Source organism: Leucoraja erinacea, chromosome 4 (genome assembly GCF_028641065.1).
Source record: "Leucoraja erinacea ecotype New England chromosome 4, Leri_hhj_1, whole genome shotgun sequence".
NCBI lineage: Eukaryota > Metazoa > Chordata > Chondrichthyes > Rajiformes > Rajidae > Leucoraja > Leucoraja erinaceus.
In genome coordinates, this window is record NC_073380.1 from 93607867 (window position 1) to 93625979 (window position 18113).

Here is an 18113-nt window from a genome sequence, read left to right on the forward strand (position 1 = left end):
AGTATTATATGCATACCCATTTCTCCAATACCCCACTTTCCCCTTCCACTTACACCCCTTCCTCTGGCTTCACATTTCACTCTTCTTCTCTTCTTTCACCCTTTTGTGTCCTTTTCGTCTCTAGCCTTTGTCCACCCATCTTCCAATAACAATCCCTCTCACAGTATCTACCTATCACTTGTCAAGCTTTGGGCCACCTTGCTTTTCCAGCTTTCTCCTCCCCTACTCCAATCAGACTGAAGAAGGGACCCGATCCAAATTGCCGTTTATTCAAGTCCTCCAGAGATACTGCTTGACTCGCTGAGTTACTGCAGCATTTTGTGGTTTTTTTTTGTAAACCAGTATCTGCAGTTCCTGGTTTCTCTCTTCTTTATATCATTGATCATCATAAATTTCACAAGAAATTGATTCAATTGAACAGATTGTCATATTTGCTAATTTGGAACTAATTCAGCCAAAGTAGATAGCTATAAATTGGTTATTAGACTTTTTACAGGTTATGTTTTTAAAGATTTGCCTCATAATTCCAACAAACAAGGTTCTGTCCTGACCTCAAGTGCTGTTAGGCTGTGGGCCGAGCATCGAAAATGTGTCCAGAATTTAACTTTTGTGACCCAGGTATCTACATGAAATTTGGCACAGATTTAGATAAAATATAATTGAGAAGGAATTCATAACTCGTCAGTGTCAACAGTTGCACATTAATTAATTAAGCTAATTATCAAAAATTAGATAGAAAAAGTAAGCACCATCTTGTGCTCAATGCTCATATTACTCCATGGGGAGCCTAATTCCATGCTGTGGTCTATTTAAACCATATATTATTATAATATATATATATATATATATGACGTGAATATGGCAGGAGTTATATATAAATATATGATATAAAAATAATATCATTAATATAATTATGAATGTGTATGTTGAGATAGACTACCGCAGAGATGTCCCGAGTTTCACCGGCTCCCGAACCCGCCTAATTAATGGATGAGGGCAGATCCTGTGTGTTCCCCCATTTACTGAACGCCACTGACTGCCAGTGGGCAGAGTGGGGGTCACTGCCATAGTGACACTGTGGCAGTGCCAGGCAGTGGAAGGCTAAGGCATCTTCCACTGAGAGAAAAATGCCTAACCTGTCATGGTACACCAGTCATTGAAGGTAGGCATGCAGGTGCAGCAGGCAGTAAAGAAAGCGAATGGTATGTTAGCTTTCATTGCGAAAGGATTTGAGTATAGGAGCAGGGAGGTTCTACTGCAGTTGTAACAGGGTCTTGGTGAGACCACACACCTGGAGTATTGCGTACAGTTTTGGTCTCCAAATCTGAGGAAGGGACATTATTGCCATAGAGGGAGTGCAGAGACGGTTCACCAGACTGATTCCTGGGATGTCAGGACTGTCTTATGAAGAAAGACTGGATAGACTTGGTTTATACTCTCTAGAATTTAGGAGATTGAGAGGGGATCTTATAGAAACTTACAAAATTCTTAAGGGGTTGGACAGGCTAGATGCAGGAAGATTGTTCCCGATGTTAGGGAAGTCCAGGACAAGGGGTCACAGCTTAAGGATAAGGGGGAAATCCTTTAAAACCAAGATGAGGAGAACTTTTTTCACACAGAGAGTGGTGAATCTCTGGAACTCTCTGCCACAGAGGGTAGTTGAGGTCAGTTCATTGGCTATATTTAAGAGGGAGTTAGATGTGGCCCTTGTGGCTAAGGGGATCAGGGGGTATGGAGAGAAGGCAGGTACGGGATACTGAGTTGGATGAGCAGCCATGATCATATTGAATGGCGGTGCAGGCTCGAAGGGCCGAATGGCCTACTCCTGCACCTAATTTCTATGTTTCTATGTTTCTAACCCTAATTCACCCCCCTTGTTACATTTTTGTTGTGATTTTTTAAACTATTATTAATTATTTATTAACTATGGCGATAGATGTGGCCCGCCATCGACTAACAGACATGGGTCCTGGCTCCTATGCAGAACGAGGTTGCCGACCCCTGCTATACATATGGTATATCTATCTTGCTAGTTGGAGATCACTAATTAAGAGATGTGCTGGTGAAATCCACGTTTAGAATGGTGAAACAGGAAAACCTAAAAGGACCATTGCAGTATCATCAAAAAATGGTGATCAACATTTTAATACAAGGTAAACAAAAATGCTGGAGAAATACAGCGGGTGAGGCAGCATCTATGGAGTGAAGGAATAGGCGACGTTTCGGGTTGAGACCCGTCTTCAGAAATACGTAGTTTTGCTATAATTCAATGGTTGCATTTCCAAGAAACTTCATTCTATAGAAAATAGTGTTATAAAATAAATAGCATTAATGGGAAAAGGGGATAGAGTGTTTCAGACTCACAATAACAAAGTTAGTTTTCGCCTCTTGATTTTCAAAAATAAAACGTCAGGCATAGCTAAAAATACTAAAGGCTGTAGGTTGCACAAGTATCGTTCGGAGTTTTTCCTTGCCAATTTCCAAAGTAACTTTCTTAGATAGCCTTCTTTGATCAATCAAGCAGCCCATGTTCTTAAGAGACGATTGGTGCATGATTACTGCAGGGAGATTCCATGTAATTATGTATATCCCCCCCCCCCCCCCCCACCCGTGTTGATTTCCAAAGTAACTTTGATTAATGCAGTGTTAGTTCCGATGGGGTCAAGGTTAGAGCGTTCACGTCGCAGCCCTGTTTCCACTAATCTTTTCATCACCATGCACAAGAAGCACAAGACAGACGCCATTGTATGCAAATGCCGAGAAGTGTCGAAATGCCGAAAAATCTCTGGCTGAACAACTTCTCATCTTGAGTACGGAATCGATAAGAAGAACAAGTCCCTATGAATTGCACTATAACCATTAGGCCTACAAAATACACAGTGTTCCCCAATTCATCAATCATATTTGGATTATGGAAATACAGTTTGTATCAGAAATACTAGAAGTTTCAAATCAGTGTGCGATTCACGAAAAAAAGTAATAACTGCCATATGACGATAGATCTGCACACCACACCCACAAATTAATTTCCCAAAACCTACCCAGCCTGATTCCCTGAATCTATTTAGGGCTGGCATGGAACTGACTATTGCTGTACCTAAAACAAAAAGCAAATTAGTAGAGGAACTCAGCGAGCCAGTCCTGATGCATGTTTAAGAAAGAACTACAAATGCTGGAAAAATCAAAGGTATACAAAAGTGCTGATGGAACTCAGCGGGTAATGCAGCATCTATGAAGAGAAGCAATAGACGACGTTTCGGGTCGAGACCCTTCTTCACTGATGTCGGGGGGGGGGGGGGGGGGGGAAAGAAAGGAAGAGGCAGAGACAGTAGGCTTGTGGGAGAGCTGGGGAGGAGAAGGAGGGAAAAACAAGGACTATCTGAAATTGGAGGTCAATATTCATACCGTTGGGGTGTAAACTATGAGGTGCAAAATATGAGGTGCTGTTCCACCAATTTGCGCTGGGCCTCACTCTGGCAATGCAGGAGGCCCAGGACAGAAAGGTCAGATTCAGAATGGGAGGGGGAGTTGAAGTGCTGAGCCACCGGGAAATCAGGTTGGTTAGTGCGAAATGAGCATAGGTGTTGAGCGATGCGATCGCCGAACTTGGCTTGGTCTCGCCGATGTAGAGAAGTTGACACCTGTAACAGCGGATGCAGTAGATGAGGTTGGAGGAGGTGCAAGTGAACCTCTGTCTCACCTAAAAAGACTACTTGGGTCCTTGGATGGAGTTGAGGGGGGAGGTAAAGCGACAAGTGTAGCATTTCCTGCGGTTGCATCGGAAAGCTGATGGGGTGGAAGGTGATGACAAGGGGGCCTCTGTCCTTGTTACGAGTAGGGGGATGGGGAGTAAGAGTGCAGCTGTGGGATATAGAAGAGACCCTGGTGAGAGCGTCATCTGTAATAGAAGAGGGGAAAACCCGTTCCCTAAAGAATGAGGACATCTCCGATGCCCTGGTTTGGAACACTTCATCCTGGGTGCAGTGTGGTGTAGACAGAGGAATTGGGAGTAGGGGATAGAGTCCTTACAGGAAACAGGGTGGGAAGAAGTGTAGTCCAGATAATGCTGGGAGTCAGTGGGTTTGTAGTTGATGTAGTCAGTAGTCTGTTGCCTGTGATGGAGATGGTGAGATCTAGAAACGGTAGGGTGATGTCGGAAATGGTACCGGTGAATTTGAGGGCCGAATGGAAATTAGTGGTGAAATGGATGAAGTCAGTGAGTTCTGCATGGGTGCAGGAGGTACCGCCAAAGGAGCAGGGAGGTTCTACTGCAATTGTACAGGGTCTTGGTGAGACCACACCTGGAGTATTGCGTACAGTTTTGGTCTCTTAATCTGAGGAAAGACATTCTTGCCATGGAGGGAGTACAGAGAAGGTTCACCAGACTGATTCCTGGGATGTCAGGACTTTCATATGAAGAAAGACTGGATAGACTCGGCTTGTACTCGCTAGAATTTAGAAGATTGAGGGGGGCGATCTTATAGAAACTTACAAAATTCTTAAGGGGTTGGACAGGCTAGATGCAGGAAGATTGTTCCCGATGTTGGGGAAGTCCAGAACAAGGGGTCACAGTTTAAGGATAAGGGGGAAATCTTTTAGGACCGAGATGAGAAAAACATTTTTTTACACAGAGAGTGATTAATCTCTGGAATTCTCTGCCACAGAAGGTAGTTGAGGCCAGTTCATTGGCTATATTTAATAGGGAGTTGGATGTGGCCCTTGTGGCTAAAGAGATCAGAGGGTATGGAGAGAAGGCAGGTACAGGATACTGAGTTGGATGATCAGCCATGATCATATTGAATGGCGGTGCAGGCTCGAAGGGCCGAATGGCCTACTCCTGCACCTATTTTCCGTTTCTATGTTTCACTGCAGTGGTCAATGTAATGGAGGTAGAGTTCGGGGATATGGCCTTGGTACAGGGATTGTTCGACGTACCCTACAAAGAGGCAGGCATAGCTGGGGCCCATGCGCGTGCCCATAGCTACGTCTTGAATTTAGAGGAAATGGAAGGAGTCAAAGGAAAAGTTGTTGAGGATAAGGACCAGCTCTGCTAGGTGGAGGAGAGAATTAGTAGGAGATTGGTTGGTTCTGCGGTTGAGGAAGAAACGGAGGGTTTAAGACCCTGGTGGGGGATGGAGATTTAGTGTGACTGGACTTTCATAGTGAAGATGAGGGTGTGGGGGCCTGGAAAACAGAAGTCATGAAGGAGACAAAGAGTGTGTGAGGTGTCTTGGGCATAGGTAGGGAGGGATTTGACTGGGGGGGGGGGGGGGGGGGGGGGGGGGGGGGGGGTCGAGGTATGTGGAAATAAGTTCGGTGGGGGGAAGATAAAAATGGGGCCGTGTGGGGGATGGGGAACGATGAGGTTGGAGGCTTGGGAGGACAGGGAGCCGGAGGCGATGAAGCCAGTGATGGTGCTTGAGATAATGGCCTGGTGCTCATCTGTGGGGTCATGGACCAATGATAAGTAGGAGGAGGTGTCTGAGAGTTGGCACCTGGCCTCAGACTGGTAGAGATCAAACTACCAGACTACCACTGAAGAAGGGTTTCGGCCTGAAACGTTGCCTATTTCCTTCGCTCCATAGATGCTGCTGCACCTGCTGAGTTTCTCCAACATTTTTGTGTACCTTTGATTTTCCAGCATCTGTAGTTCCTTCTTGAATACCACGGCACCTCCCTTGTCGGCAGGTTTGATCACCCATTCGGGGTTGTTGCAGAGTGAGCGAAGGGCTGCATTTCAGGGGGGAGAGGTTAGAGTGAGTAAGGGGAGTGGAAAAGTTGAGGCGGTTGATGTCCTGCCGGCAGTTTAAAATGAAAAGGTCTAAAGAAGGTAGGTGGCATGAGGGGGGAGTCCAAGAGGAGGGAGTCCAAGTTGGAGACGTGAAAAGGGGTCATCACTGGGTGGTATAAAGCACGGATGCGGAGGCGGATGCGGAGGTGATGGAAGAAGAGCTCCACATCGTGGCGCACACGGAACTCTTTGAGGTGGGGACAGAGGGGAACAAAGCTGAGGCCTCTGCTGAGGACAGGTATTCTTCTGCAGGACAACTTCTTCTGCAGTTGTATCGGGCTCTGGTAAGACCACATCTGGAGCATTATGTACAGTTTTGGTCTCCTAATTTAAGGAAAGACATCCTTGTGATTGAGGCAGTGCAGCGTTGGTTCACAAGATTTATCCCTGGGATGGCGGGACTGTCATATGTGGAAAGATGGAAAAGACTAGGCTAGTAATTCACCGGGGTTTAGAAGGATGAGGGGAAAATTTTATAGAAACATATAAAATTATAAAAGGACTGGACAAGCAAGATGCAGGAAAAATGTTCCCAATGTTGGGCGAGTCCAGAACCAGGGGCCACAGTCTTAGAATAAAGGGGAGGCCATTTAAGACTGAGGTGAGAAAAAACTTTTTGTTGTGAATTAGTGGAATTTCCTGCCACAGAGGGCAGTGAAGGCCAAATCACTGGATGGATTTAAGAGAGAGTTAGATAGATCTCTAGGGGCTAGTGGAATCAAGGGATATGGAGAGAAGGCAGGCACGGGTTATTGATAGGGGATGATCAGCCATGATCACAATGAATGGCAGTGCTGGCTCGAAGGGCCGAATGGCATCCTCCTGCACCTTTTTTCTATGTTTCTAAGATCGTTCGGTTTTGGAAAGGGGGAGGGGAGGGTAGGGTGGATGGTGAACACATGGCAAGGGTGGGGGTTAGGGCCAGGGGAAGGCAGTTGAGTCGACGGAGGCCGAGGTGATGTCTGGTGGGGGTGTGGTGGGTGGTCAGGAAGGAGAGTGTTATGAGGACTATAGTGTGGATGGGGAGGAGCTGGGGTCACCTGCTTCAAGGGGGAAGGTGAAGACCTAGCTAGGTCCTAATGCCCCCCCCCCCCCCCCCCCCCCCACACACATTGAGGTTCCCTGTGTGGGGTGGGTGGGCTTGGGAAGTGTTAGGACCCAGCGCAGTCAAACCATGTGGTGTGAGAGTCTGTAACATAATTTGAGCCCAGGACTCAGGTAAGGCGACGGATGCGGCCCGCTGGTGGACGGTGGAGTGGCTAGGGTCGGCAGAGACAGTGGTGGAGGCCCGCAGGGATTGGAGTCCGGGTCAGTGGGCAAAGCACTGGAAGTGCCGGTCCACTGGTGCAGGCCCGCGGGGTGTGGTAATGCATGGTCTCAAGCAAAAACATCAAACATCTCTCTGCCTCCAAAGATGCTGCCTGACCTACATTTTTTGTTTTATTTCAGATCCAGCTTCTGCAGTCTCATGAGTATCAGTGCACCTGTTGGTGTCCAGAATCATCTATTTCAATCAATTGAGACCAATTGAAACATTTTATTCAGATCTCCGCCATCATGACATCACATTTCAACTTTTCAATTCAGAAACAGGTGTTGTATTTTTTTTCATTATGTTTTAAAATACAAACATCATTCTAAAAAATGGCTGCATGCAAATGCTTCCAAAGGTAGACATACCAACTTTAACAGGCTTTTGAACAGAGGAGAGTCAAAGTGTTTTTTGAGCAGTAAAGGATAGATGTTTGGGGAATCATTCATGAAAGAGTGCCTTTATTAATAATTATAGTTAAAGTTAAAATCTTTTCATAAAATATTTAACAAATGTAATATAGTGGAATATACTAAAATAATAATTACCAAAGGCCAACAAGGGTGACAAAATTTTTTGCTTTGAAGGATTTTCGTCTTTTCATTCCTTTTCCACCTTTCTAACCTCCTTTTAGCTTTCACGTAATTTGTCACTTCTATTCCAACAAACAAGGCAAGTTGAATGAAACAGCCCAAACCAAATGCTAATCTCCACCAATCCTAAAATCCAAATAAGAAATAACAATTAGATCCAATTGCAAATGAAAACACTTGGCCCCTCTATCCTAAAATCATTGACGAAGAATAACTTTCTAAGATCTATGTAATGCCACAGTGGTAAGCTACTAAAGTTACTCTCTCACAACTGCAGCAAATTGTCTTCAGTGCTGACCTCCAGAGTTGTCCGTGAGGAATTTGCAAGTCCTCTCTGAAATCATGGAATTCCTTTCAAGTGCTCTTATTTCCCACGTCCCAAAGACATGCTGGTTGGAGTGTAATCGGCAACGTAGACTACGGAGATTTATTGGATATTTTAAAAATATTCAAGAGACAAATAAATATTGTTGTGGAGTAAGTTTCAAGGGATCAATAGTTTTTCAATGCTTAGGATACCGGATATCCTGTCCCCGTTACAGACAGCTGCAGTTTTATATTACCCACCAAGGAGCCATAGGCCATGAGCTCTGCTTTTCCAATATCATGCACTGTGCAATGGTTTGGGGCCTTTTGAGATGTGGGGGGGATCTAGTCAGGGTTTGTGGGTGCCAATATAAGTTTAGGTTTGCCGTATACCCTCGCAGCTTCCTGATGACCTTTCCTGCAGCTGAGCTGTGGTTGTCACAAAGAATTCCTACACGGTCTAACACCCAATTGTGTTACAGAAGCGTCGCAGTTGGAAGCATTTCACGCAGTCCCCTTTAGGAATTGCACGTGTCCCTTTTTTGCACATTATTCTGGGTAAAAATGAGAAGAGCACAATATTTAATATATATTTGACCAGTTTCATGTTATATGGGTGGAAGATTCTCAATGGGTTTTAGCATTATACACTACATTTAAAACATACAGGACTACCATCTGTGACTGAAAAGAGAAGACATTTCTCTACCCCATAGAATTGTGTATCTTTAGCATTCTCAACCCAATATAGCTATGCAGATTGTCATCGAGTACGTTCAAGACATAACAATGGATTTTGAATTTACTCTGTCCAGACCATTCACGATTTTGGACAATGCTATTAAAATATCTCTCAACCTTCCTTCCTGCAACATGACTGGACAGGCTAGATGCAGGAAAAATGTTCCCAATGTTGGGCGAGTCCAGAACCAGGGGCCACAGACTTAGAATAAAGGGGAGGCCATTTAGAACTGAGGTGAGAAAAAACTTTTTCACCTAGAGAGTTGTGAATTTGTGGAGGGCAGTGGAAGCCAAATCACCGGATGGTTTTAAGAGAGAGTTAGATAGAGCTCTAGGGGCTGGTGGAATCAAGGGATATGGGGAGAAGGCAGGCACGGGTTATTGATTGGGGACGGTCAGGCATGATCACAATGAATGGCGGTGCTGGCTCAAAGGGCCCAATGGCCTCCTCCTGCAACTATTTTCTATGTTTCGATGATCTGCCCCATTCTAGTAAAACTATTTTTCACCTCCTTTAAGGCCTTATCATTTTTCCAAGTGTTCGTTGCCAACAAATGTACATAATAGTCCAAGGTAACCAGTTAAGTGTTTTATAATGTTATAACATATCATTAAGATGTTTCACAGAAATTCAATGACAATTCATGAGAGTATTTGCTCCATTGCTGGCCACATGTGTAAGAGTTGCTCTAATTGCTAAACAAAAACAAAAATCAATTTGTGAAAAAATATGCCATAGTTTATTTCCCAAATAAATACATTTTTTTTAGATTTATTAATGCCAATTCATTTTTGATCAATACATTTGAAGAATGGTCTTAACAATCATTGTGAGCCTATACTTTCAACTGGTGATTCTGTGATATTTGTTAATATATATTATACCTGTGGGAATGTGTAGTATGCTTTATTCTTCCACTGGCTAATAGCCACGAGGATCGTCCAAGTAATGATAAAGAAAAATTTTGACAGCAATATGACGAAGGCTCCAATACTGAAAATTAATTTAGAACACGATTAAACTTCTGCATTTTCAAATTAGGATAATAAATATTGCCATTGCAGTATCACCACTGATATTGCACTTGATTTTTATATAAAATGTGATTATGTTTATTCTAGTAAGCTTATACAAAGCATAGTTAATTTACCTGTCAAGGTGATATTCTATTGTAGTAAGGAGCCACTGATTTGTTTTTTATATTTAAATTCCTGTAAACAGTTTAATGTCTGAAGTGTCATCCCAATTCTTCTTTATTATACCTGTTCTACTCCAGACACAATCAATGCTACTCACGTTCAGTTCTATGAAGTATGAGGTTGATAAGAGCATGGGTTTCAATATTCAGAAGATGGCATTGACATTGGTAACTTCATAGAACTGAACATGGGTAATCTATATAATTAAAAGTCTAAACTTGACCACTTCCTGTTTGCACTGTATATTGATTTTAGAAAAAACGCTACCACGAGGATTTTTCCCATAGATGAAAAATAAAAGAGTTATTAGTGTTCAAACTTTTTGAGATGCCCTCATGTCAATCATGCCACGGCCACGCCCCTTCCGGTGGGGGGGAGGGACTATAAAACCCAGAAGTGTGGGCGTGGCTCCGTCTCTGCAAGATGGGGGAGGGAGAGGTCACGACTCTCTGTCTTTGGTGGAATCTTGCACCCTGCATGAAATGGTATGAAACTGCACTTGAATTTGGTGGCCTTGCACCCTGCTTGAAATGGTATGAAACTGCACTTGAATTTGGTGGCCTTGCACCCTGCTTGAAATGATATGAAACTGCACTTGAATGTGGTGGCCTTGCACCCTGCTTCAGATGGTATGAAACTGCACTTGAATTTTGGTGGCCTTGCACCCTGCTTGAAATGGTATCAAATGGCACTTGACTTTGGTAGCCTTGCACCCTGCTTGAAATGGTATGAAACTGCACTTGAATTTGTTGGCCTTGCACCCTGCTTGAAGAGGTATGAAACTGCACTTGAATTTGGTGGCCTTGCACCTTGCTTGAAATGGATTTTCAAGGAATAGCCGTGAGTGAGTGAGTGAGCTGCCAGCCCAAGTATCCATTCGGCCCACAATGTCCATACTAGCCCTCTGACAACCAGCCCCTTCAGCTCACAACACCCATACTAGCGCTCCAGAAAGCCCCCCCAAACGGGTCCCACTTAGTCTAGTATGGAATTTGTAGTTCACCTTGGCATAAAAGACAAACTGAATGAAAATAATGGGACAGCAACACCTGCTGATAAGTAAAAATATAATTTCTAACTATGCAGGAGTATTTTTAGCTAATTATATGCTCAAACCAAAGTGGCAAATAATTTTGGTTAAAGGCACTTCCATAAACACCTGCTAAATAGTATATTGAAATTACCTTTGGCTTAAGTTACTCTCACCTTTTAATAAGTATTAGAATACAAGTGTTAAATTGCTGTACGGGAACCACTTAAAATTGAACTGCTCCAAAATACTTTGCAATTAATGGTTCAATAATTATTAGCTGTTGGAATAATTCAAACAGTTCAAAAAATGACATGTGGCCTATCTCTATGTTTCCAGTGACTAGACACACTCCTGGAAGACTTGTCATTACAAATCAAGCTCAAAGCCAATAAATAAGCCACGTGCTCGTTTGTGACAGTTGGATCGTACAAGAGATGACAGAAGAAAAAGGCTAGCAAGTTCATTAAGCTTGTGTCATTACACCTTGTTGCAACTGATTAGGTGGGGTGGGATTTTGCTCTCTAAGTTATTGTGATTTTCTGTTTTACAAAGCCACACCATCTGTGCATGTGTTATGAAATGCAAGTTGAAAATAGATTTTCAAAAACACAGTACTGAAGTCATTCAGTTGGTCAGGCATCATTTCTGGAGAACATGGAAAGGAGGTCAGGACTCTTCTTCAGATTAATTATAGTAGGGAGAAAAAAGCCAGAAGAGTGCTGGGGGCAGCAAGGTGCAAGGCAAAGCAAGGTGGTTAGACGCAAAAAGCTGCAGTAACTCAGTGGGACAGGTAGCATCTCTGGAGAGAAGGAAACTGACATTTTGGGTCAAGACCCTTCTTCAGACTGGTTATGGATAAGGGAAATGAGAGATATAGACGGTGATATGGAGAGATAAAGAACAATGAATGAAAGATATGCAAAAAAAGTAACGATGATAAAAGAAACAGGCCACTGTCAGCTGTTTGGCGGGTGAAAATGTGAAGCTAGCGCGACTTGGGTGAGGGAGGGATAAAGAGAGGGAATGTAGGGGCTACCTGAAGTGTGATAAATCAATATTCATACCACTGGGCTGTAAACTGCCCAAGCAAAATATGAGATGCTGTTTCTCCAATTTTTGTTTAGCCTCACACTGACAATGGAGGAAACTGAGGACAGAAAGGTCTGTGTAGGAATGGGAAGGAGAATTAAAGTGTCCAGCAACCGGGAGATCAGGTTGGTTCACCTGATGAGGTTGAAGGAGGTGCAAGTGAACCTCTGCCTAACCTGCCTAACCTGAAAAGATTGTCGGGGTCTTTGGCAGAGGGAGGAGATATAGCGACAGGTGTTGCATCTTATGCGGTTACAGGAGAAGGTACCTGGGAAGGGGGTGGTCTGGGTGGGAAGGGATGAGTTAACCAGGGAGTTCCAGAGGGAACAGTCTCTGCGGAAAGCGGAAAGGGGTGGAGATGGGAAAATGTGGCTCGCAGTGGGATCCTGTTGGAGGTGATGTACATTTTGGAGGATTATGTGTGTATGCCACGGCTGATGGGGTGGAAGGTAAGGATTATGGGGACTCTGTCACTGTTGCGACTAGGGGAGGAGGAGCAAGGGCACTGATGCAGGGTACTGAGGAGACACAAGTTGGGGCCTCATCTATAATGGGAGTGGGGAACCCCCGTTCCCTAAAGAATGAGAACATCTCGGATGTTCTAGTATGAAAGGTGGATATAGATGGGGGTGTTTTATTGGCAGATGGTGGACAAAGACGGAATGAAGCCAAAAGGTGGTAAGAAAAAGATATGAAGTGTAAAATGTGAAGCCAGTGGAAGGAATATAGTTGGAAGGGGAAGGGTGGTAGGGGAGGTAAAGAGGCAGGATAGTCATAGAAATGGGTATGGGTCTAAGTGGGCACAGAGAAGAGAGTGGGAAATTAAAAGGGATGGAAGTGGTTGTTGGTTAATTACTTAAAGTTCTGCCCATCTCTGGCCTTTCCCCACCCATCTGTCAATTAAAACTCCTACTCGCCTATAGCCACCTATCACTTGCCTGGCTTTGTCTTGAACCCCCTGTTAATCCTGGCCAAATTGGAGCAGCCAGGACATTAAAATTGAGTAAAGGCTTGTGTGCTGCTCGGCTATTTTGGTCAAGTTAAATGTGTCTTTTGCAGAACTGGGACAAGCTGCTGAATGGTGCCAGTTTGTCTGTGACATTGATAAGAGCTGCAGGGAAAGAATGGGACACCTGCAGGTTCTTACAATAAGGTGTAAATTGCATTGGTCAATGCAAACCAGATATACATAGTGTAAATAATGTTGCGAAGCCTTATTTGGACAGTTGTTGATCGGTTATGACGTTGACCTTTGTCTGGGTTGTCTGAATCCCAAGACACATGTTGCATAATTCATCTCTGTTAACTTCCATCTAGAAGCTTCGTTAGACACATTGTATTAGTTACTGTGTTATTGGGCTAGGGAACTGTCTATCGATATGCCATTTATGATATGATCATGTACTGTGTTAATCGATATGTGTTATTGGACTGTATAGAGACCACCCCCATGTGGTTCAGTCCCTCAAGGTTCGGGGACCTATAAAAGGTAGCTCCCACGAGGTCCGATGTCGATCTTCTGGAAGAACGCTTGGGACTGCGTGACCTTTATGGAGTGTCTCTGCTTGCACGAGGCTAGAAGGGCTTGGCCAAGCAGATACAAGGATCGAACCTGCAGTGGTTATGTATTGTATAGGGGAATTTGTGTTGTGTAATCCAAAACAAAGTTTAGTTGCTCAAGTGCTTGATTCAGTATTTTATTGACTGCAACTAGACTAGAGATGAGCTATTTACATTGAGGGCCCATCTGGGATCTCAACGGACCCCTAAACACAAGTTTGCGATTAAGGGTGTTGAGCTGTCCCGATCGCAAGTGCAGAAATCTGTGCCATGGTGCAGTTTTCGCATTGATTTTCAGCATTTCGCTAGTCGGAGCAGATCGATCATTCACGGGCTTGGGAAAGGGTCCCAACGAGATCGTAGAACAGAGTCTAGCAAGCACGGGGGGGGGGGGGGGGGGGGCATAGGGGTTAGGGGCCCATAAAACCTGGGTGGGGTTAGAGACCCTGCTGGGGTTGGGTTAGAGGCCCTTTCCTGGGCTAGAGGCCCAAAACTTAGTTGTAGTTGTTAGCTGAAGCTGCTGGCTAAAACCATAAATTCAGACTTGGATTAAAAGCCCTACCTAGATTTGGTATCCAATTGGCGGGATATTGAAAACAAGTCTGGTTTACGTGCTAAGCGGTGAAGCATTTAACCCGTCATTGCTGGGAGCGCTGATTGGAAAGGTGCGTTCTGAAACTTGGCATTCACTGCCAGCACGAAGAGGCTAGGCGCTGGCACCTGGTGCCAAGCAGGTGAGATGGAAATCCTTTTGAGCAGGTAAAACCTAAGTTGGTTAGAGGCCACGCCTGTGTGAAGATATCCAAATCCCCCCCTGGAGTGACGGAGGACTCTCGTAAAGGCACTGGGCTCGGTGGCTAGAGTATAGATTGGCTGGGAATACTCTAGTCCATTCGAGATTTTATTGGGCGAGTAAATTTGAATACGAGCCCGCGTACGTTAAGTGGTACGCACCAAAACTGATTGAATAGAGTGCACTTAAATTTGCAGAATCAAAGACCTAAATGCGTGACTTTATAGTGAGGTTCTGCCCGTACGGTAGAATTTGAATTCTGTGTATCTAGAACTTCGAAGTGTGTATAGCGTGTTTGAGATTGATTTCGAATAGTGGCTGATCAACAGTGAATAGTAACCCTCCGATCGATTGTTGATTAGTATTTGATAGCGAAGAGTAACTGAGAGACAGGAACCTGGTTTACTTGGTGAAAAGTACCCGGATGTGAGAGGTACCCCTTATTCTGAGAATTTAGAATGGAGGGATAGAGGTTCCACAATAGATGTCCAGTCTTAGCAGGAGGAAAGTATCATTTAGGAGGAAAAGTAGTCACTTAAGAAGAAGTACCCCTCAGCAAAGAGTATCCTAGGAAGGGGAAAATCTTTGGTATCGGAGGGAGAGGTTCATTGATTGATAACAGCACGACGCGGAATTGAAATTGAATTGTGCGCTAACGTGTTAAATTATTATTGTAAATTTCCTGCATCGTTTTTTTAATATAATTATCGGATCTGAACTGTATAAATATTTTTTGTATGTAAAATATATTTAGAGTGTGTTAAGATTGCGAACCGCTACTTGTATTGTCTGCGTGTGTGCTTAAGGATTTTGGGTGTTAGATAATTGGGGTAAAAGTGCGTTTGAATTGAATATATGGGATCTGTTTAAATCGGGATTGTTAGTATTGTTAGAATCCGATTCATGGTGGTTCGATCAGGGTTCGTATACTTTAGATTGCTGTGTCGGGGAGGAATCGTTCCGTTGACTGAGTACGCCACGAGGAGGATTTATTAGAGTCTGCGATTCATTGTCATAATAAGTGGATGCATGCCGTTTATATTGGGGCATGTCTTGGTCTACTTGTAATTGGGGGAATAGTTTCTTGTTTGATTCTAGTTATACTTGCATGGTTCAGGTTTATTTGCCTTTGTGAACTTATAGTGTTCTGAGTGGGACAGAATGCTGCTAAGATTTAAATATTAAGAGCTTTAGTTTGGGAGACTGGAGATTCTTTGTTTCCAAGCTGAAAGTTGAATAAGGTGATTGTGATTGAACTGATAAGAAAGTTGAGCGCGCGATTGAAGGGTGATTAAGTCGAAAAATTAGACAATAGACTATAGACAATAGATGCAGGAGTAGGCCATTTGGCCCTTCGAGCCAGCACTGCCATTCAATGTGATCATGGCTGATCATTCCCAATCAGTACCCCGTTCCTGCCTTCTCCCCATATCCCCTGACTCCACTATTTTTAAGAGCCATATCTAGCTCTCTCTTGAAAGCATTCAGAGAACCTGTCTCCACCGCCCTCTGAGGCAGAGAATTCCACAGACTCACCAATCTCCGTGAGAAAAAGTGTTTCCTCGTCTCTGTTCTAAATGGCTTACTCCTTATTCTTAAACTTTGGCCCCTGGTTCTGGACTCCCCCAACATCGGGAACATGTTTCCTGCCTCTAGCGTGTCCAAGCCCCTTATAATCTTATAAATTTCAATGAGATACCCTCTCATCCTTCTAAACTCCAGTGTACAAGCCCAGCTGCTCCATTCTCTCAGCATATGACAGTCCCGCCATCGCGGGAATTAACCTTGTAAACCTACGCCGCACTCCCTCAATAGCAAGAATGTCCTTCCTCAAATTAGGGGACCAAAACTACACACAATACTCCAGGTGTGGTCTCAGTAGGGCTCTGTACAACTGCAGAAGGACCTATTTTCTCCTATATTCGATTCCTCTTGTTATAAAGGCCAACATGCCATTCGCTTTCTTCACTGCCTGTTATACCTGCATGCTTACTTTCATGGACTGATGTACAAGGACCCCCAGATCCCGTTGTACTTTATTTTCCCAACTTGACGCCATTTATATAATAATCTGCCTTCCTGTTTTTGCTGCCAAAGTGGATAACCTCACATTTATCTGCATTAAACTTCATCTGCCCACTCCCCCAACCTGTCCAAGTTACCCTGCATTCTCATAGCATCCTCATCACAGTTCACACTGCCACCTAGCTTTGTGTCATCTGCAAATTTGTTAATGTTACTTTGAATCCCTTCATCCAAATCATTATTGTATATTGTAAATAGCTGCGGTCCCATCACCGAGCCTCACAGTACCCCACTAGTCAGTGCCTGCCATTCTGAAAGGGACCCGTTAATCCCTACTCTTTGTTTCCTGTCTGCCAACCACTTCTCTATCCATGTCAGCACTCTACCCCCAATACAATGAGCCCTAATTTTGTCCATTAATCTCCTATGTGGGACCTTATCAAATGCTTTCTGAAAGTCCAGGTACACTACATCCACTGGCTCTCCCTTGTCCATTTTCCTAGTTACATCTTCAAAAAATTCCAGAAGATAAGTCAAGCATGATTTCCCCTTCGTAAATCCATGCTGACTCGGACCGATCCTGTTACTGCTACCGAAATGTGCGGCTATCTCATCTTTTATAATTGACTCCAGCATCTTCCCCACCACCAATGTCAGGCTAACTGGTCTATAATTCCATTATCCTGAGTCTGTAGAACATTGGAAAATTATCACCAATGCATCCACGATTTCTAGAGCCACTTCCTTAAGTACCCTGGGATGCAGACCATCAGGCCCTGGGAATTTATCAGCCTTCAGTCCCATCAGTCTATCCAACACCATTTCCTGCCTAATGTGGATTGATTTCCTTCAGTTCCTCTGGCCACTCCTATATCAGGAAGATTGTTTGTGTCCTCCTTAGTGAAGACGGATCCAAAGTACCTGTTCAACTCATCTGCCATTTCCTTGTTCCCCATAATAAATTCACCTTTTTCGGTCTTCAAGAATCCAACTTTGGTCTTAACTAATTTTTTCCACTTCACATACCTAAAGAAGCTTTTACTTTCCTGCTTTATATTCTTCTATCCTGCTTTATATTCTTGAATAAAGCGATTGAGTAGAGTGATTTACTAGCGGTTGGGAAAGGTTGAATGTACAATTGTGCGAGAAAGGTGTGAATCTGCTAGACGTTAGTCATTGTGTGAGTGCGATTTCAGTGGCCTTGGAGTCTGAAAGGAAGGAGCGAGTATTGAGGAGGTGTGAGTGCTTTGAGACTTATCTGTATTATATGTATTGCCTAGGAGGATGGGAAACATTCTAGAGAAGGACCGATCATAAATTCCTGAAAGTCCGTTGAGAATAATTTGTGAGAAAATGCCTCAGGAAGCAGAGAGATTAAGGAAATTGTCAGGGAAATTGTCAGGGAAATTTTGAGGAACGAACTTTGGCCGATTGGGGGGGGGGAGGGGGGGTTAAAGTAATAGGAATAACCTACATGGAGACAATTATTAGGCGATTTGGGAACAGTGAAGAAGAGAACAAGCTTATTGAACTATGGAAGATGTTCTTTACTGAAAGGAAGGTAACTAAAGAAGTCGTTCTGCTTTCTGCTTTGAGAATGGCAACATCAAAGTAGGGATAAGAATGGAAGAAGAGAGAACTGGTCCTTCTCTAGGTATTTCGGAAGAGGG

At 43.8% G+C, this 18113-nt stretch overlaps 1 protein-coding gene across 1 annotated transcript in view; it reads right to left on the reverse strand.

Annotated features, from left to right (window-relative positions):
• The window catches only part of LOC129696066 (transient receptor potential cation channel subfamily A member 1-like), a 135326-nt gene that overhangs the window by 42592 nt on the left and 74621 nt on the right, over positions 1-18113 (reverse strand). The window contains exons 11-12 of the mRNA XM_055633474.1: positions 9629-9737; positions 7652-7822 (exon numbers count right to left, since the gene is read on the reverse strand). Of these exons, the coding sequence (XP_055489449.1) occupies positions 7652-7822; positions 9629-9737 (280 nt within the window). The remainder of the gene's footprint in view (positions 1-7651; positions 7823-9628; positions 9738-18113) is intronic.